The 21815-nt window shown below is 43.5% G+C and overlaps 1 protein-coding gene across 2 annotated transcripts in view; it reads right to left on the bottom strand.

Moving 5' to 3' along the window:
• LOC148011396 (propionyl-CoA carboxylase) overlaps positions 1-21815 on the bottom strand; it is a 126642-nt gene that overhangs the window by 61570 nt on the left and 43257 nt on the right. For both annotated transcript variants that reach the window (XM_087670613.1, XM_087670612.1), the window contains exons 3-6: positions 6620-6694; positions 6340-6445; positions 5734-5854; positions 2812-2926 (exon numbers count right to left, since the gene is read on the bottom strand). In XM_087670613.1, coding sequence (XP_087526739.1) covers positions 2812-2926; positions 5734-5854; positions 6340-6445; positions 6620-6694 — 417 coding nt within the window. The remainder of the gene's footprint in view (positions 1-2811; positions 2927-5733; positions 5855-6339; positions 6446-6619; positions 6695-21815) is intronic.

Here is a 21815-nt window from a genome sequence, read left to right on the forward strand (position 1 = left end):
GCCAGTTCTTACATTACAGGAGGCTGCATGATCAAGTCCACAAGAAATCCTCATCACAATCTTATTCAGAGCAAAGGGGGTTGGGAAAACCACCAGTGGCAAGAACTCGCAAGATGTGAAGGCAAGCCTGACTCCTCTTCCTTAGATGGAACAACCAAAAAATCTAGACCTATTTGGCAGCAAACCCCTAAGAAAAACCGTTTTTGCACACACTACCAGAGAACAAGCCATGTGGACGAGGAGTGTCGCTCCAAGGCCCAAGGTCTTCCACCTAAAAAGCCTCAACAAACTGTTGCGACTGCACAGTCCAGTGGGGCTACGCCTTCCGCTCCTGCTTCATCTGCTCCTTCAACACCCGTAGTTGCTGCTAGACATGTGGCTCGAGTACAGCCTCAGCAACCCCTCTCTTTCACTATCCCTGAGGGACTAGCTGATTGGTTGCAAGTTCCGATCCCATTGCACTTCATGCATCCATCTCACCTTCCTCTCCACCTCATCAGGCATTCCCTTGGCAGCGCCCTGCTATTGGATGTACGCGATAGTGGCCACCTTTTTAGCTTAGCATGTCTCTAGGTCCTTTCGGATACCCTAGATCAGTCTAGCATTCATTTTTCACACTCTTAGAGTCGGACCCATAGGATTCATTGTCCTTAGCTTTTCCATTTTTTTGTCTTCCGCTGCATTTACTCACACACATACACATTCATTGCATTTATTTTGAGTTAGATTTTCTTTTTGTTATGTTTTGCTTTGGAGCATCTCACCACTAACCTCCATGCTTGCAGATTCTCATCTCTTTTGCAGGGTTCTGTCTTTTAGTATAGGGCTAACTTATAGATTGCTTTGGTCCTACCTGGGCTAGAGACATGGGAATGCACACTATTCCTTTCATGGTTTCATCATCCTAGGAGTGCTTGCTCTTTTTCTAGTATAGCGGTTTCCCCTCCCGAGGAGAATCGTGCAGCGTCTCTCTCAATGCTATCATGGCGGTGACTTCTACCTTTGCTCTTCTAGCGAGATGCTTCATCCACTTCATTCACTTCATCTTTTTTCATTCTTTATGATTCTCGGCACCATATAAAGACCGACATTAGGCTCTTCTTCCTTCTTCGGCATCTACATCCAGGTTGAGAGGGGGTTCCTACCCTTCTTGGTATTCTACAGGCTTTAGCACTTTATCTTCGATATCCGTTTCTTCCCCCTGTTATACCTTACCCTTTGAATTGCATGATTTCATCATCTTTGTACTAGGGTGCTTGGGCAAGTGAACAATTTTCCCATGAGAAACACTGTCCAAGTGGCACCTATTGCATGAGCATTATTCAGCATATAGCATACTTTGCATCTCGTTGTGCAGCGCACCACTTGAGCGGATCCTAAGTTATTTCCACCGGCGGCTGTTGTTACCACACCACCATCCTCCTTCATCACATGGATACCTCATCACCTATTTTTCCTCGTTATCGACACCCTGAGTGGATGGGTAAGCTTGTTCTGTTTTGTGATGTATTGGGTGTACCCTCCCTACTCCCGTCTTCTGGGTCACTATTACTCAATCAGCCGTATCCTATAAAATTTAATCCACTTATTCAAAAAACAAAAAAAAAAGTTCAATGTGGTTTCATCCACTTTTGTAGGACTTGGTAGGCCATTGGGCAGCTGACGTGCACCCTTTGTCTGATCCCCTGTCCTCTCTGGGTAACTACTTGGATTCCCTTTGTAAGATAATCATCGCCCCTGTAGTCATGGTAGGCCACTGGGCAGCCAACGTGCACCCTTTGTCCGATGCCCTGGCTGCTTTGGGATGGAATTCCTTGGGGTCAATAAACATCACAGTGACTGGCCTAACCTTTCGGCTCAGTTTTGGGCGTGAGAGGGGTGTTGAGCTAAAACACGCTTTTCAGCTGATTAGCATTCTTAAACAGCCCCAAAACACACTTAATTAATGAAAAATCCTAGAAAAGGGAGCGGTCTGAGAGAGTTTCAGTGGTCTCCCAAAAACCCTAATTTTTGGGGCACCCTTCTACATCTATAAATAGAGAGGCTGCCCCCATTCAGTCTTATCCTGTCTGTGCAGTTTTCTCACTCCATGTGCAGATTTCAGCCCATCAGTCTCCTCCCACGTGGCTGTCCAACCCTTGTGACTGCTGCCACTCCATCCGTGTTTGCTCTTGCAACTGGCGCCTTCATCCATGCTGACGTCAGCTGCTGGCGACATCATCATTTGTTGCAATCTAATCATCTAGTCGTCGCCCGCCACATCAGACATTATTTTAGCTTGCGTTTGCACCTGTACAGCCTAGGCGTCAGCTGTTCATCATCCTGCTGCAGTTTCAGATCTCCATTTGCTGTCTGGGACAGTCGCCAACCATCACACACACTCCTATTGTTTGCATTTGCTGATCAGCATCTGCTGTCACTTGCATTTACAGCATCTACCTCCTCAAACACATTGATTGGTGGTCACAGACTTGAGATCCGTCTCCGGTGGATGTCACACTCCAACATTGCTCTGCCCTTGAGCACACTATACACTCTTACATTCATTTACAGCATTCACTCACTTCAGAGTTGTGTTCTCTCTCTCCCTTCTTCTATTTGAGTTTCTGTGTTTGAGTTTGGAGTTTTGCGTTTAGGGTTTGAGTTTTACTCTCTGTGTCTACGTTTGTCTCTTTGTGTTTTTGTCGTGGTCGTACACTCTGTGTGTCCTCAGTGAAAACCCTAGCAGTTTTCTTCACAAAGTCAGTACTCATATTGACAAATTCAGCAGGCAAGTCAAGACTTATCAAGAAAATAGATAATCATTCATACCAGGATGCATGTAGTAACCTCCTGTGATTTGACAACCACATTCCAGAAGGTGCCCAGCCAAAATCCCTTGTGCAAGTTTCTCATAATCATTCCAGTTCCAGCCAAGCTCAAACACCTGTTCCAGAAATAAGGGAAAAAAAGAGGGACATTGTCATAAATCCTGGGAAAGACAACGAGGATTTACAGACTTGCAGTATATGCCATCTATTCAAATTGTGCTACTGTATAGCAACAGGAATGTTTTAAGTAGCACACATTATTGAAATAAAATGTATTGCATCCAAGGTTAATCATTTCTGTTCCAATTCATGGGTTGTGACAGCTAAGTTGTGATGTAGACAATGACTCTAACAGCTTAGGACAGCTGAGAAAAGCCCTAGAAAGGTGTCCTGCATAAGTCATTTATCAAATTGTGAAAAGTTTGTTGTTTCGAAACCTTCTGCTGAGCTAATAAATTAAAGGCCTCAATTAAGAGAAGATTATCATACATTTTGGCCCAATTCATCTCCACAAAAGCAGCACCAAAAATATTTATTAATGAAAAAGACACTTTATTTGTGACAGTAGAATACATGCCCAAAAATATCCTATAAAAGCACATGTTATGGGGTATCCATCTCTCATCCTCTCTGCCAGCTCTCCATCATTATCATTATCATCACTCCTCTCAATCAACTGCTGTCCTATCACACAGCCATTGCTGCCTATCATCCTGAGGCTGCTGCCCATCATGAGCCAACTGCCGCCAGGCTGCTGCAACTGCTGCTGCCACAGCCAGCCTGCCACCCAGGAGCTGCCACCAGTCCATTGGACACCTTAGATTAGCCATGCTTTCTCATATAGGCCAAACGTAACTTAGAGCTGTCGCCTGCATCATCAGCATCTTATCAACTGCATTTTCTGCCCAGCCTGCTCTGGATGATGTTGCTTTGATGCTAGCTTCCGTCTTCTCCAGAGGTCGTTGTCAAACTATACGTTGCTCTATTGAGGGTATCATATTTCCTATGGTTGGTAGCACATGGAGGCCTGGCAATGGGGAGTTGGTTAGCCCATATGCAAAAGGAGGGAGGTTGTAAACGCTGCACACAGCAGCCTCTGGAGTCCCCAAAGCACTGCCTTTGGTCATGTGAGGCGGCACAGCTCGTGTGGAGAGGAGCATGCCGCATCCTCCGCCGTATAGCACCCAACCTTGGATATATCTTATGGGGGAGCTTTCTGCTGGCAGGCAATTAGCTAGGGCCATCCACCTTCTGTATGAGGCTAGGATGCAGGACACGATATCCTTTATTGAGGCAGGGTCGTGCGTAGTGGTCGGCCTGGAGGCTCTACCCATCCGCTAGGTACTGGAGCCCACAACAGATCGCTCTGAGATATGGGAGATCATTGGGAGTCTTACTGGATGGCATATCTGGAAGGCGCAGTGTCAGGAGGTTTTTGGCGGGGAGAGTCTTTCAGTACAATCGACTTTAGCAGAGCTCTGGACCTCCATCATCCACTCCCTTCGCGGTCGATGGGATTAGGTGCAGGGCGAATCTCGAGCTCGGTAGGAGCTCTGATCTCATTTCATGTGCACTTGGGGCAGCCAAGACCTGTTTTTCGCAATGTAGGCAAGCAACCCCAGATGGTGATACACCCCCGCCCCCCCCCCCCCCCCCCCCCCCCCCATGGCTTCTTGCTCCCATCCCCCCTAGACCACCCTGAGCAGCTTGTATTCTTGATATATCTGTAACTCTGATCAGCTCCAGCTAGTCTGTTGAGCATGAGCACTTCCTTGTATTCAAGTTTTTTTTGAAGTAATATAATTAGCCACACTTAATTTGCAAAAAAAGAAAATACATTGCTCTATTTCATTGTTCCAGCCCTAAAGGCTATTGTGTTTCGACATCCACCCTGATGTCTTACTGTTTCAGCCCTCTATATCAATTTTCCTCTCCAACATTGGTGGCTTGTTGCACTCAAGAACCATTCTGGTAAGATGGCACTGTCCGACACCTTCCGTCAGCTCGCTCCCATGAGAGACAGTGGTTGTTGGACAGTCTCCATTCCTTGAGCACCCTTACATTTTTATCTAACATCTTTCATCATTCGTTTATTTAGCATTTGTTCATTCACCAATTTCTTCGCTTACCTTTTGTATTCCAGTTCGAGTTCTCTCCCATGAGAGACAACAGTTGTTGGACAGCCTCTGATCCCTGAGCTACCTTACAAGTGTATCTAGCTCTTTCATCATTCATTCATTCATTAGTTCTGCTCATTTTGATCCTCCTCCCCACCATAGTAGAATGTTTGAAAAAGTTTGCAAGGTCTGTCTGAAAAGGCATCCCGAGTTCCAGCTTCACCTATTTAGTCAACTACTTTGGCTCTTCATCTATAGATTTCACCAATGCACATTTCACAACCTTCAGCATTAATTGAAGAGGGAGGTAATATGAGAGTGATGTGATGGTTTGGAAGGGGTGTCTTCATCTTCTTCAACTATCGTAGTATTTGGAGGAGACCCATAAGGATGCATCCATGGATGCTTTTGAGAAATGGTCCATCGAATTTTGATACCAAGGTCTGAGGTCCTAGATACCTCATGATTCTTACAAGTGATTTGAGTCTTACAACTTTCTGGACTTTATCTATTATGGCGTTTGTTGATCTTAGGATTGTTGATCTTAGGGTATCAAACAGCATAGTAGTGAGAGAAGGAAAGGGTTCTCTATGTGAGAATTGCCCGAAGGAGCACTCATATAGATGCCAGCTGCCTTATCATATAGACTTGCTTAAGTTATGTTTCCTAAATAAATTGCAGCACTCTTGCAGAAAATCTTGGTGAAGTACATAGATTTAATCTTCAAAACATTCTTAGAAACATGTTATTCCACCTTTCATTGATTTTATTACTTTTTCATCTAGCTGGAAGCAATTATTGCTTACCATTGGGCCCAAAAACAGAGATGCATCTGCTAGACGTGTAGTGATGATTACATTTGGCCTTGATGTCTCCAACAGTTCTACAATAGGTGCAGCTCCAAGATATGTACTCGAACCCTGCTCACTTCATGAACATGTTCAAAACAAGATTACTCAATGCAGAAGATAAGCAGTTTCCTTCAAACATGGAAGGTCCTGAAAACCAAAATTACACTACAAATATCATGTATACGCCTTCAATATAAATCAAGCTGCTGATAGCAAGGTACAGAGAAAATACAATCAAACTATCGAATGTATAATACAAGGGCCTTCCTTCAATGTTGAAATGAATAATTAGAATCAAGTATATGCCTTCAGTACAAATTGAGGTTCTGGCAGCAAGATACAAAGAGAATATAGTCAACCCTTCTAATTTATAATACAAGAGCATTCCTTCCAAAAGGAAGGGACACTAGGATGCCATACAAGCCTTTTATGGGTAAAGGAAAAAGGTACTTTCTTTTATGGGTAAAGGAATAAGATACTTTGTGGTCCCAAATCTTGTTGAAAGCATTATCCCGTCAGTCTGTTTGTTGGTTAAGAAAAAATGCCACATTACAATCTCACCTTCCATCAACTTGTGGAAATATTTCCCTTGCAACACCAACGACTATGCTCAATCCACACTGTGCTGCAACCTTTAGTACCTCCTCTTGAGCACCCACAGCATCAGCTGTTATTGAAATGATGCACACACACCAGTCATAAGAGTCAGATAGTGGATTCAATGATCTCCTTTTCTATCAAAGCTAATACATCAGGGAAGACAAAGCACAGCAAGTACAGCCTCAAAAACCTCTAATATAATAGACTTCAAAACCGTCTAAAAATGTAAAAGAAACCTTACTTGCACCCATATTGGTGATTATGCACACGCCATTCTGCACAGCTTCTGGAAGTAGCATTCGCATCCATTCAGAGACTGGTGACACAGCAAAAATAAATTTATCAGATTATGTAGTTTTCAACATACAAAGGCATGGACCGAACACATCTTGTAGAATAAACAGTCATTGGCATACACAATGCAGTGAAGAATACTGCATGACAAGAAGTTCTCTGCAAGGTCCAGTCTGTGATCTCCATAACGTTATTCTTGTACATCAGGTTTTCAGATTACACCAGCAAGCCTCTTTCAGTCAAATTAGGCTATCAAAACAATGTTGACTTGTCGGGTCAAAACCATTCTAGTTGGCCAATCTTTGTTATTAATGGGAGTAATTCTCAACCTCATTCTAGTTGTCCAATCTTTGTTACAAATGGGGTGATTCTCAACACTCACTGCATTCAATGAACATTCCTTTGCAAGCCTAGGGGCACCAAGTTTCCTTTGTTTTTGGCTTTTGTCATATTTTAGAGGAGTTGGTAGCCCTTTGGCATCGTAGCTAATAGACTATTTACCAAAAGAAAATCATGCAATCTCTAAGAACTTGTTGCTAGGTGGCTGCTGCTGTTGCTGCTGTCAACTGCTATAAATGCAACTATAGATCAATTGCTAACATGTAACCTCTACTGCTACCCTGGGCTCCAGCAGCTAACTGAGACTCAAAGCATGGCCTCATGCTGTCAAAGTGTGCAGCGGAAGAATGAATGAAAGTGTGAATACGTAAAGCGATGGAACTTCAAAGATGGCAAAAACAAGATACGAAATCACAGCACCAAGCAAATGCAGCTGGCCTAGAGCAATCCTAGATTCACATGTTGTCTCTAGACATTTGGGATACGTTATTGGTGAAATGATACCCTCAATCAAATCAGGCTGGGTTAAGAATGAATTGAAGGTCAAAGTGTGACTAGAATGTCTACATGGCCATACTGAGAATTGTGTAATGTGCAGTTTTTATTGCCTTTGATCATGTGGAGGAAGGCTGAAATTCATGTTTTTATGCCTATGTCAGTAGAATTTTTATGGAAAGTTAAGAGACATAAGTAAGGCGTCAAATTTCTGGCTATGAGAAAGATTGGCTCTCCAAAATCGTGTGGTGGATTAAATGTTATTAGCATTTGTGATCATGTTTTTCTAAGGGGGAGAGAGCAGCAAGAACCATCTTCCATCTCAATATTATTTCTCGACAAGCCCTTCTTATGGGCAATCCACTTATTGTGACTCATAATGACTACATCAGCCACATAAATTATGATAAATGTTACCAAACCATTTGCGAATCTCTGTAAATGTTGAGGCCCTAGCCAACATTTACAGGAAGAGGTTAATTTGGAAGCCATGCTCAAGAAGGAAGAGGTTAATTTGCCGATAGCAAGTTCGGCATATCTCCCTCAAGCCAAAGAGTGCCATCAGCATTCATAGATATGATCCAAAAATCTTGGGACACAAATCACGAGGACTGCTAAACATGTCTCCTCCTAAAGAACAACATTAAAGAAGGCTTTCACAACCATCTAGTAAATAAATGAGCCATCTACAATGGGCAGTCAATGCTGTGGCCATCCAAATTGCTGTCATCCAAGTCATTGACACAAATGTCTGTGCATAGTCCAACCTGGCATTTTAAGCAAAACCCCTGTCAACAAGCCTAGTTTGGTGCTTACCCAAAGCCCAACCAGCCCTATACTTGGTCTTATAGACCTACTTGATACAGATGACCTTCTTCCTAGGAGGTCACCGACCAACTCCCAAGTATGATTCCACAAGGTGGAGTACAACTCTTGCATAGCCTGATTTGTCCTATGTAAGGCCCCCTCAACAAAAGTAGTCGCTTTCCTCCATAATAGTGTACATAAGGACATAATGCTTATGAATAGTTCTCACTAAGGGAATCAAGCTATTGCTATCCCTATTGATGCTACAACCCCTACTGACATTTGAAAACCATATGGCCCAAGCTTACTTGTGGACCTATAGGGATGACTGCTAAGAATCCTCACTAGCATCTGCCATTCTCAAACTCACTCTTGTTTCTCGTGTATCCTTTGTGAATGGCATATTTGCGATTGGCACTTGCGGTGACAGAGACAGGATCGGTTATGAGGGTGGTGTTCTGTTGGGTAATTTATTTGGATCCAGAAGGAAAGGTGGTAGATGGGAAGGGAGGATCCTAAGAAAAAAGTGCTTGTGAGAATGGAAGCACAAGAGGAGCCACCAAATGCAGAAGCGCACTATACAAAGTGTCCTCAAGGAAGACCACATCCATACTGAAAGTACTTTGTCCTAGCTTTGGCAGGCTACATACTATTAAACATATAATTAAATTCTCTGATAATTTATGCCTTCTTATATGATAGAGATTCGCTTTTACAATGACCTTAAGCCAACTAATTATACACACCGCCTAGCAAGATCTATAAGATAGGGCTCTTGAAAGAAGCTCCAAAAATGACATTAATCCATGAGTTGGGCATTGCTTTTCACAATTTACATACCCTATGCATGCTTCCTATCAAGGCAGATAGTATGTATCTAGCTCCATATTAGGGCACATAGAATTTAGAAGTTTTGTCTCAAATTTTATGCCTCCTCTAGGCAAAATCCAATGTGATTAGACCATTACCATGCATTTCAGGCAAGCCAATGTTTCTTTCTCCTACAAGTCAGCCAATGTTGACATTTACGCCTTCTTAAACAAACTTACAGGTATATACGTCACATTCATTCGGTATTTTTGCCTTTATCATTCTTCCTTGGAGTTCATCTATCACCTTTGTCGTTACCTCTATTTCATTGTGCCTCCGAGTTCTTCATGGTATCAAAGCATAGTCTACATCCTCATTATTGAAAATCATCATTGAAGGTGCAGTAGTGGTCGGTGCTTCCTCAATATTTCCAAGTGATTGTTCATGTTCATGACAGCAAGATTGTGTTTGTTGCAGCAAGGGGCTGTGTTTTGCAGCAAAATGTAGACCCAACCTAATAGTGCATTTTGTATCACATCCCTAATCTAGAGGCCTTGTGAATTTTGTATCACATCCCTAACCTAGACTCATATATGACATGTATAATCCGGACTCATAGATCATAACATACACCTGTGAGCCACTTCCACCCTTTTCTCATCGTGCATCGAGATAACCAGCCCCATCTCACCCATACATTCGCTACCGATACTTTGCTTTGGTACATGGGAGGTTACAGATAGCACACATCCCAGCTCCCTTGCCCATGTGTTTGTGTCGTATTTTGTGATTAATGTGGCACCAAGACGTCATGTTATCTCTTCCCCACCTTTTTTGGTGCAATTCTCATTATTTTCTACATCTATCCTCTCTCTACTACCCATCTTCATCTATTTCTCATCCATCTCTCCTCCCAATCCTTCTCTACCTACATCTTGCATTGTAGCAATCCCCACACACATCTAAACCCCTATGTTTTTCAAGATACGCAACATCTTTCTCCTCAATAGCTATTTTTCTGATTGCCTTGCTTTTGCAAGCTTTCTTCTATGTCTAGCCTCTTATAGGTTTGCATTTTAATTTCTATTGTCTAAAGTGATGGCATTAACATTCATCCCCAATATCAAACTTACATAGACAAATTTTGAAATATCAAAGTGGTTCACGAGCTTACTATGAAGATGCACTCCCCCTGGGAGTATCTCAAAGGACATGTTCTTACTCCACTAGCAACCACTTCTCCAAAGGAGATCCACAAGTTCGTTATCCAAATCAATAGGCTCTAGTCATCCTCATCTTCCTTATTCAGAGAAAGTGTTTGCCACTTGCCATAAGCATAAAACCGGCCAATCCCAGCTTATCTTGTAGAGGGATTTACCGGTACAAAAACCTATAATGCTATCCGGTTGAGGAACAATTGGTGAATTTCAATTAGAGGGACCAAAACTCAATGAGTCCATGGAAAAACTTTTTGACCTCACGAATCAACTAGCCAAGGCCAATAAGTCTTCTAATGATAGTGATTATGTTATGTACATTCATCAAAAGTCGTTGGATACTTTTCATTCTTTCAAAACTGCTATCAATGTTCAAAAGAAGTTTTCCAAGTTTGTGGCTTTCAATATTATGCTTCAGAAGGATGTTGTGCCTTCTACCCTCTCCAAGTTAGAGGAGGCCCTTGTTTATGTTAGCAGTCATGTTTGTCACGCCTTGTCGTCTCCTACCTGTGAGCCTAAGTCTGAGTCAAATGAGGACTTTTGAAGCTCTCACAAGTTTGTCATGTGTTTTGATGGGCGAGACTACTCGTTCTAGAGTGGCTATTTGGGTGCATTTCTTTTGTTTGTCGGGTTCCAATGTGTTTTCCATGGGCAGTTTCTGCATTTCCCAGGCTATCCACATCTGCGGACATTGTCCTTGTCAATCATATTTTTTGGTGGCCATTTGGCATTTTCTAGGCATTTATTATGCCAGTATGCAATTTGGTACTTGGCGAGCCACGTCTCCATGGAGGCATGGTGCAACATACAAAAGCAATTCACCTTCTCTTCCATTGAGGCATCCATTCTTTTTTCTACCCCATTTCCAACCACCACATCTCCAATCATCCTATCATCGTCCTTCAGCATCCATAGCATTTCATTGTCTGGTTCCACCATTGGTAGCCATTGTGAGATATGCACTAACGCCTCTGACACCAACCAACCTTCTGCCATGCTACCTTCTGGACGAGCTCGTTGTCGCACAAAGCCTTTCAGGGTTTTCATGAAGCGCTGCTGGTCGGACAGCATTGACTGCATTTTCATATTTCAATAGGCTAGTTTAGGGGTTTTGTGGCTATTTATAGCCATTCCCCACTTGGCAATCATTCATATCATAATCTTCCTTCTTCCCAGGTAGGTGCACATTGCGACTCCGTCATCTTCCTTCATCTCCATTGTTTCCATCATCATCAACCTGATCTGGTGCCCTCACAGACACTGTAGGCTGCATGTAGGGATTGATCAGTTCAGCATTCATTGTATCGGGATTCTTCTTCACTCAATGCAGTATTCTTTCCTCATCTTCTGCTTCCTCTCTCTTTGGCGTGACGGGATGCTGTGTGACGGGATCTGTGACGAGATGTGTGATGGATGTTGTGTGACGCAGGAGTGATGGGAGTGACGGGACGTGTGACGAATGCTGTGTGGCAAATGCTAACAGGGGTGATGAATGTTGTGTGATGCTGGCGTGACGGGACGTGTGACACTGACATGACGGGACGGATGATGATGGGTGTGACAGAGGCTAACGATATAGACGTGACACTGGCATGACGGGTGTGACAGGACGGGATGTGCCTGGCATGATGGATGTCTAGCGCAAGTGACAAAACCTAATGGGACTGTCAGGTCCATCCTCAAAGAGGTGGTAGTCTGACAGCAAGGAGAACGGCAATTTGGCGTGAATGCTTACGTGAAGGAGATGCTTTGAAGGGTCACGTCTCTGCACAAGGGGACAACCACTGTCCTACAGGGTCACGTCTCTACACAAGGAGATAGATATTGTCCTAGAAGCTACAGAGGTATTGGCAGTTGTTTAGGGGTCTCTACAGGGTCAACGTGGGGCTATGCAAGGTAGAAATGCAAGCACATTGAGTGGTTGTCTTGGACTTCGAGATGGCAGAGACTACTAATAGAGAAACCAGTGGGCATGAGACTAAACTTGGCACACAACCAATTGGGCTAACCACAAGAGGTACTCCATCAAAAGGGCAGTATAAGACCCCTACTAAGGGCAAAAAGTTCTACTACAAACAAAATAGAAGGAGAGCTAGTGAACATGCCACTCCCACAAGTGCCAAGAGATGGACAAACATGCAAAGGCTGATTGCAACAAATGGTTTGGATGACATGAAAGCCCTCATAAGAGCTGAGATTGCAACAATATGTATGCTAATGATTGACAAGGTATCAAGTGACATGAATGCAATGCATGAAACATGGGGAAAGGAATTGAATGCTAAAATGGATGCAAGCCTGAAAGCATGCATGAGGGGGTGTGGCAACATGCAACAAAAATTCATGAATGACATGGATACAAAGCAAAAAGATATGTACGAAAAATTGCAGGGGATGTTCAGGAAAGAACTAAGTGCTGCTATAGAAGCAAATGGAAAATCATGCTCTAATAGTTGGGCCGATGCAAAATATAAAGAAATCAAGGCTACCTTGCAAATGGATATGATAGATAACTTGAATAAGGTAAGGGACGCTTGGAAAGCAAATATAGATGCATTGAAATCGAATACTAATGCATGCATAGCAGCCAAGGACATGGAGATTGCTGAAATCAAAAGGCAGTTAGAGTCATGTAAGAATGAATTAGGGACATACAAGTCAATGACGGATGCACAAACAGCAATGCCAGATGCACCAAATTAAAGAAAGAGGTGGAAAGTTTAAAAAAAGACATGCACACATGGGTGAATGTGGTAGAGGGAGCTCAAAAGAAAGTAGAAAATGTTTAGCAAACAGTGAACGAAAATGCACAATGGATTGAGATAGTCAAAAGAAACAAAGTGGTGCCTCAAAACAAAGTAGAAATGATGAACGCAACACTAGAGGAGGAAGCAAAGAGAAAACTCTGTGCATTGCATGTACGTGTGGTAAGATGGGCTAAAAAAGGAAACCCCAAAGAGGATGCAAAAACACTTTGTGCTAAGATGGGTGTAGACTATGAAGAAATACCCTAACACAGAAACATAAACAGAAACCATACGACAAAGCACAAACTGATAAAAGAACACAGTTAGGGTTAGGGTAACTCGGAGACAATGAACACATTAAATGAATGAAATGATATGACTACTAAAAATACAATGCTCGTGCAGCAAACACACTATGCAGTGAATGAATACTAAACCTCAAACTCTTGTATCTCAAGGATCAAGGCAAGGGTAATGAGTTGGAGAGTATCGTACTTTGAACGGATCCCGAATCGCAGCAAAGCAATCTCCGGATGTCGAGCACCAGCAAACGCAACAGTGAGAAGCTGGATTTGATGCAGACAACAGTGAGGAGAGAAAAAGACTAAAAACATAGACTGCAAGAGAGAGAAATACTAAAAACGCAGGCAGGACAACCTGCAGGAGAGAAAGAACTGCCAAACGCAGGCAAAACGTCCTGGTGACAGCTTGTAGGAGCCGGCGATTGCTGGAGGAGAGAGAAAAATTGCCAGACGATACCTGCAATAGCTGGACGACAGCCTGCAGGAAGCAAATGCAGGCCTGTGATGACGTGGCAGGCTATACAGCAACAAGTCTATACAAGAACATCAATTGCCTGGTTGGAATCACCTCCAAACTGTATGAAGAGGATTGGAAATCATGCGCCAACTGATGGAGACAGCAATGGACAACTTCGGCTGAGATGTCCTCTACAAACGGGGTGTGGACAGTAAGCTGAAACACCTAAAATCTGCAAAAACGAGATTGAGAGTTGAATGGAGGGCAACATACATATTTATAGAAAGATTGGGCCCTCCCAAAAGGGTTTGTGCATGTGGGACACAGAAACTCTCTAGAATCATGTTTCTTTTAAAAAAACAAAGTTTCTTCATTAATTAAGCATGTTTTGGGGTTGTTTAAGTAAAGCTAATGCATTTTTAGCTCAACACCCCCTCTCAGGCCCAACAACGGTGCCACAAGAATAGAGGCCAGCCAAGCCCTTTTTTTGGTTATCTTTTACCCCAAGGCGTCCCACCCCAAAGCAACCAGAGCATCGGACAAAGGGTGTGCATCGGCTGCCCAATGACCTACTAAGGCTACAGAGGAGATGGTTATCTTACCAAGGGAGCCCAAGTGATCACCCCAGAAAGGACAGGGCATCGAACAAAGGGTGCACATCGACTGCCCAGTGGCCTACCAAGCCCTACAAAGGTGGATGAAACTAGCTATGGACTTTTTTTTTGTTTTTTTGTTTTTTTGGTTTGAGGGCTTTTTAGGTTTGATAGATTAAGCATTAATTGAGGGTTTTAAATCAGTTTTTGTCCTATTGAGTATCCGTGCCCCAAATGGGAGAGTGATAAGTATGATCAGACCCAAGACCTTCACAAGACAAGCATACTATCTCTACCATTATTGGGTGTCGATGACAAAGAAAATGGCTAAGGTGTGTATATAGCAAATATGTCAAGCAAGCAAGTTGGGAAAGACTGCCTTGGAGACTACCATGTGCAATGCCACGAATATGGTGGATCCTAGAGTCGGCCACTCCAAACAACCGAAAAGGGATAAATACGCACAGATGCATGTTTACATGAACAGAATGCCAATGCATGGGGTAATGCAAAGGGAGATGCAAGATATCATGCTCATGCAATATGCTATGCAACGGTGCCACTTGGACAATGCCCTTGCAGGGGAATTGTTCACTTTGTCCAAGTGCCCTTTTACAATCATGTCATCTTGACAATGCGGATGAAGTTACAAATGTCCATAATACAATAAAAGAATGAATGTCTAAAAACTATAAGCATCATCACTGTCACTATCAAGAGTAGAAGACGCCCCTCTCAAACTGGAAAGGAAAGCAATAGAGAAGTACCCTCTCCCTGTCAAGCTGAAGAAGTAGGGGAGGGTGTACTCGAGTCGATCCTGGGTAGCAGGTACTGAAGAACCGGCCGGTTGACCACTTTGGTCAAGATATCTGCAAAATTATCTAATGATGGCACAAACTCTAGGCAAATAGTGCCTAGCTCAATGTGCTCTCTAGAAAAATGGAAGTGGACTCCCACATGCCGTGTCCGTGGTGTGATGATCAGATTGCTTACAAGGGCAATAGCACTCTGGGCAATGGTACTCTGGTTGTCGCGGTAGACAACTGTGGGAGAGTCGCATGGAAAGTGAAGAGCCGCCAGTAAACTCCTCAGATAGATGGCCTCGGTGGTGCCATCGAAAAGAGCCTGGTACTCAGCCTCTGCTGTGGAAGCTGTCACCGTCTCCTACTTACGGCTAGACCAAGAGATGGGAGCCGTGCCCAAGGTAAAGAGGTAGTCATGCCCAAGGTAAAGAGGATCTCCTGCCCAAGTGTATCCCTGCAAACATAAACTAGAACTATATGTCAGGGCATAAGAATAAGTATACCGCAAATAACGCAACACAAGAAGACAAGCAATCCAATGTGACATCCTAGGTGCTGTGAAATACTGACTGAGTAAGCTAAATCTGGCCTAGTGTGAATTAACCAAAGAAGTTTTCCCACAACAGAACGATAAGTATGTTCATCGAAGGGTTGCCCTAGGATATCCTTCGACAAGTGGATAGTAGGATCAAGAGGTGTGGGCATCGGCCATGTTTGATCTGGAGTCTACTGTTCCATGAGCTGAAGGGTGTACTTCTGCTATGACACAAAAATACAGCCCCCAGAACGAACTACATCCATCCCCAAGAAATATGACAACAAACCAAGATCTGTCATCTCAAATGTAGCTTTAATCTTAGCCTTGATTTCCGCTATGACAGCAGAATCTGAGCCAGTGATGAATAAGTCATCAATGTATAGCAGGATATAGCTAATCCCCTCTGCAGTAGATCGAACATATAAGTTCGGATCATAAGGGGTAGAATGGTATCCTTGAGTTTGCAAGAACTCATCCATCCTATGGAACCAAGACCGCGGCGCTTGCTTCAGCCCATAAAGAGCTTTATGCAAACGGAATACCTTATCCCTAGGGTTTCCTGAAGGAAAGCCCAGTGGCTGCTCCACATAGACTTCCTCCTCCAAGTAACCGTTTAGGAAGACACTCTTGACATTCATCTGATGTATCGACCAACAGTGGTGAGCGACTAGCGAGAGTAGCAACTGAAAGGAAATCAACCGCGCAGTAGGGGCGAAGGTCTCTCCATAATCAATGCCATGCTTCTGTCGAAACCCTTGCACTACAAGGTGAGCCTTGTACTTGTCTAAATTCCCATCAGCTTTTAGCTTAGTCCTAAAAATCCACTTTGTCCCAATGACTTTCTTGTGGCTCGGACGATCCACCAATGTCCAAGTGTCATTTCGGTCAATACTCTCTAGCTCCTTCTCCATGGCCTCTCGCCATTGAGGGTGCTAAAGAGCCTCCTGCCATGTATCCGGCTCAGAATGCGCTATATAATCAACTGTAAACAGCGATGCAAATGATGCCTGAGAAGCAAGCCGGACAGATCTTCTAGGTCCCTCCACAATGGAATCCGGTAGTAGGATCCTCGAATCCCACATGGTCTGCTGGTACCAGCAAGGTAATGGGTCTTGTGGAGGAAACCTAGAAGTGAAAGAATCTATGGAAATGTTAGGAGTAAAAAGTAGACCAGACTCAGTACACACGATCTCTGATGATGTGAAAGAAGAAATCTGATCGGAATCCGGTACAGAGGACTGCACAATATGCCTCTCGTCAAAGAAGACATCCCACCTAACGATCACCTTGTTTGTCCGAGGATAAAACAAATCATAGGCTTTCGCTTCATAGGCATATTCCACAAAAATAAGGAGATCAGCTCGGGAAGTGAGCTTTCCTATCTTGTCATCAGGCGTGTGTGGGTACGCACGACACCCGAAGACTCTGAAGTGGGAAATAACAGGCCGAGAGCCAAAAAATGCCTCATACAGGGTCTTCTGAGAAAGAGCCGCAGTCCGACACCGGTTGAGGATATACACCAAAGTATTAACAGCCTCGATCCAAAGGTGCTTAGGGAGCTCTATTGCGAATACCATAGAGCGTGCCATTTCAATGACTATCTGGTTCCTACGCTCTATGACTCCATTCTGAGAAGGGGAGTTGGTAGAGGTGAGCTGGCGTGAGATGCCATGCTTCTATAGAAACTCGGAAAACTCCTGGGAGATGAACTCACCACCGCTATCACTCCTCATGTAACCAACGCGACGACTAGTCTAGTTATGAACCAGCAGCACCCAAGCAGAAAAATATGTGAAAGCATCTAACTTATGCATGTTTTGGAGCTGTTTGAGTAAAGCTAATGCATTTTTAGCTTAACATAGAGACGAGACACGCATTATGGATGCTTGGAGGATAGGTGATCCAAATGACAAAAGAGGTCAAATCCTCATGCTGAAATTTGAGGACATGGATAGCAAAAGGGCCTTCTTATCCAAGAGAAAGGCTTTGAAGGGTGAAAAGATTTACCTCGATGAGGATCTCACACCCGCACAATTGGAGCACAGAAGGGCTAGCATGCCAAAAGTGTTGGAGGCACGTAAAGAAGGCAAGTATGCTGTGTATAGAGATGGCAGAGTAGTCATAGCAAAATAGAGGTCACAATGACGGTACGAGGCCTATGAGATGCTAAAGATGTCCCTTTGGAATCGTAATGGTTCAATGAGACTTGATGTAGGTTATTTTGAGGACACTTTTCGTGGGATAGATATGGCTATATATACACACACACATCAATGTATAAATTCTAGATTACCGGATATTGTGGGATACAAATGGGAGAGTGTCTATAGACCTCAACCCCGTAGACCACGAGGAACTAGGGGGTTAGGTGGGGTGGCTATTCTTTATTGTGAGAGCCTCCAAGACATGATTCACATGGTGTCACGAGATGTGCACGCTAGATATATGTGGATAAGGCTGAGGATAGGGCATCCAAGGGATCTATATGTTGCACTATGCTACTTTCCACCTACCTCTTCAACATTTGCTCCTAAGGAGGGATCACCATTTGAAGTACTACATGAGGATATTGTGAGATATGCAAGCAATGGGGACATACTACTAGTGGGAGACTTTAATGCTTGAAAAGAAAGTGAGCAGTTTGCCGTCTATGACATTGAACATGAAATGTTTAAGGAATTGGCATTGGATGAACTAGGGCTTTGTCAGGACATCTCAAGATAAGGAGGTGATAGCATATGGATCCCATCTACTAGCTTTAGGAAGTGCTCACGAATTGGCTATATTTAATGACCTATTAAGATGGCTGGGGGTGGATGCATTCACTTGTTGGAACAGCAAAAAAGTGGCCAACGTTGTGGACTATGTAATGGGCTCGCTAGTGTTAATCCCAAAAATTAAGCTTTTTCAGATATTTGATAAGCCGATTGGTATAGCAGTCGACCGTGCGATCCTAAAATTTACTCTAACATGTAGTCAGAGACAAGAAACATGCACGCAATTACACACATTCCCACATTATGAATTTCTAGAGCAAACATTGCATGTCTATAGTGATGTAGTATGAGATGGCTTAAGACAACTAGACCAACATGAACCACTGGAAGATGTCACTAGATCTCTAGTGAAGGTTTTACATGCTACAGCTTTAGAGGCATTCCCATGTAAGATGGACTCTACAACAATACGCAGATGTACTACCTCCCAAAATGCTTGGTATGATGATGAGTGCAGATAGCAAACTAGGACCCGCCTACAAAGGGATATTACACTAGAGACATGCACACACAAGCAAGCAAGGAATGTCTTCCGTCATCTTGTGTGGAAAAAGAAGAGACATTACTTAGCCAAACTAGAGTTAGTGATGTATCAGCTCTTTTTGAGCAGAGATAGCAAGAAGGCATGGAGCAAATTTCATGGGAGACAACTCCCGATTCAGTTTACATCACCTATGGGATGGCATGAACATGCTAGGGCACTGTATGATGTTCCATCACAAGAGCACATACCCTGTCCATTAAACTCTAGGCCAAAACAGTGTGGTTTCTTTACAAAAAAGATGGTGAGATATGCCATTTGGAGGTTGAAGAATGGGAGAGCACATGACCAAGGTGGCCTTGTAGTAGAGCATTTTGCACATGCATGTTATGCATTGGCCCTTATCTTGGCGAATCTCCTAAATAGAGCCATATGTGAGGGTTTTCCAGTAAGTTGGTGTGACCACACAATAGTGCCGATTTTTAAGAGTGGAGATCCATTGGTCGCTAACAGCTAGTGTACTATTATGATTGGCCATATGCTACCAAAGATATATACCTCTATTGTGGAGCATGAGTTGAGTTGATGGATTGAAACAAAGAAAATACAGCCTGCAGGACAAGCTGGCTTCCGCTGCGGATACAACACACTAGATCATATATTCACGCTAAGGGCCTTGATTGAGGAGGGACGATCATGGAGACAAAAAATCTATTGTTGTTTTGTGGATTTCCACAAGGCTTTTGATATTGTACCACGTGCAAGACTCATGCAAAGGTTGCGAGCCATTGGGCTCCCAGAGGATATGCAGGGGTGTATTTATGCATCATATGAAATTGTGACAGGGGGAGTATGAGTGCCTAGAGACACGACAAACTCAGTGTCTAGCACGGTTGGTGTAAAGCAAGGCTATCCCCTCTCTCCTTTGCTGTTTGGACTGTAGATTGATGAGATTTCTGATTACATACAGAGATGGGGTGGTATGGGAGCCAGCTTGGCTGAGGTACTGATACCAATTTTGTTATATGCAGACGATATGGTGCTTATCTCAAATTCACCTGAGGGACTACAACAACATCTGGATGCATTGCGTGTGTTCTATGAAGATAAAGGTCTCAAGGTTAACCTTGGAAGAAAGACTCAAATTATGGTCTTTAACACCTCGGCAGCTTGGGTGACATGTTCAGAGCATCACTTTATGTATGATGGTCAGCCTGTGGAAATGGTTAGACAATATGTATACCTTGGGGTCACTTTCAAAGGGCCACAGTTTTCATAGAAGGAAACTTCAAAGGCTAGGCTTGCACGGGCATATGCAGCTTTGGGTACCCTAGAGCAACAGTGTGCACACATACAGTTTCAAGAGCCTTGTACCAAATTGTGGCTTTTTGACACTTTAGTTATGCCCACACTACTCTATGGGGCAGCCGTTTGGGGCCCAAGCCTTTATCATACTAGACAGATGCCACTTATGGACTATGATGGACCGGAAGCACAACATTATGATGGCTGGGAACATATGGAAAGACTGTTGGTCATGATGATAGCACGCATGATAAGGGCAAAAGCATTGGTGCTACAAGAGATCATCAGAATCGGGTGCTGTACCCATGGTCGTTGAGGCATTATTCCAAGCAATTACTTTCCTCCAAAGAATATGGCAGCTCCCTAAAGATCAATACCCTAGACTAGCCCTAGAGTCTTCAAGACACCTTGCAACACAAGGAGATAGACAGAGTTGGTATGCACATATGAGCACATGGCTGAACTTACATGGCATGAGTACAAATAGACTGCCACCGTTCGATTACAACCTTGATTGCCCTACTTTGAGTCTCAGTCTTGCAGAGCTAAATAGTGTGATCAGAGCAGATATCACTAAAGTGGAGACAAGAAGGACCTGATCCAAGTCCCCCTTTCCCATTAGGTGTGAAAATGGCACAATACCAATGCCACTTCTTGCAACTCTCTCATGATGGTTTCATAGTGAGACCAAGATACATGGATGCTCAACTTTCTCATGGACTCCGAGTTGCTATTGGTCAGATTCACACCTCATCGCATCAATTGTTGATTGAGACTGGTCAATGGAGCCATATTGCAGCCAATGAGAGGATGTGCCAGCTTTGTGGATGGGAGCCAGAAATGGAGGAGCACTACATTTGCAGATGTATTGTATACTATGATATCCAAGGCCACTATCATTGCCTTTTTAAGGAGGGCTTTGGACCACTAAGACGGGTGATGGACTATGAGGACCAAAGATGTTTGGGTCTTTTCTTATTGGAGCTCCAGCGGCGCAGAGCAGTATTGTTGCGGGATAGGAGGCGATTCCAGCCTCATCCACCCCTCTAGAGAGCAGTTATAGACTTTTTCACTGTAGTTGAAACCCCACCCGCTGCCACCCCAAACACTACATCTCCTACTGATAGGCATCATCAAGGGACATCATCAGACGGCATCATAGTTAACAAGGCTACAGCATTATGCAGAGCACGACGCCCTAGAGTACCTACTCGGCGACATAGGCATGCCCATATGCATCACATTCGCATCACGATTGCTTGTTACACATGCAAATTGGTGTGCTGACTCAATCAGAGGTAGCTTGTAGAGTCTTGCTAGATTCCATAGACTGAGGGGGAGATACTCTACACTCTTTTAATCTTTTTAAACCTAGTTTTTCAGCTTTTTCAGTTTTTCATACTTCTCATCCCAATCTACCATGTAGACCTACACATAAATTTATCTCTATCTCTTCTTCTCTGACGAAAGAT

This window comes from Lygodium microphyllum, chromosome 28, assembly GCF_053477565.2.
Source record: "Lygodium microphyllum isolate KBCC chromosome 28, Lygodium_microphyllum_v1.1.10, whole genome shotgun sequence".
In the NCBI taxonomy this organism is placed as follows: Eukaryota; Viridiplantae; Streptophyta; class Polypodiopsida; order Schizaeales; family Lygodiaceae; genus Lygodium; species Lygodium microphyllum.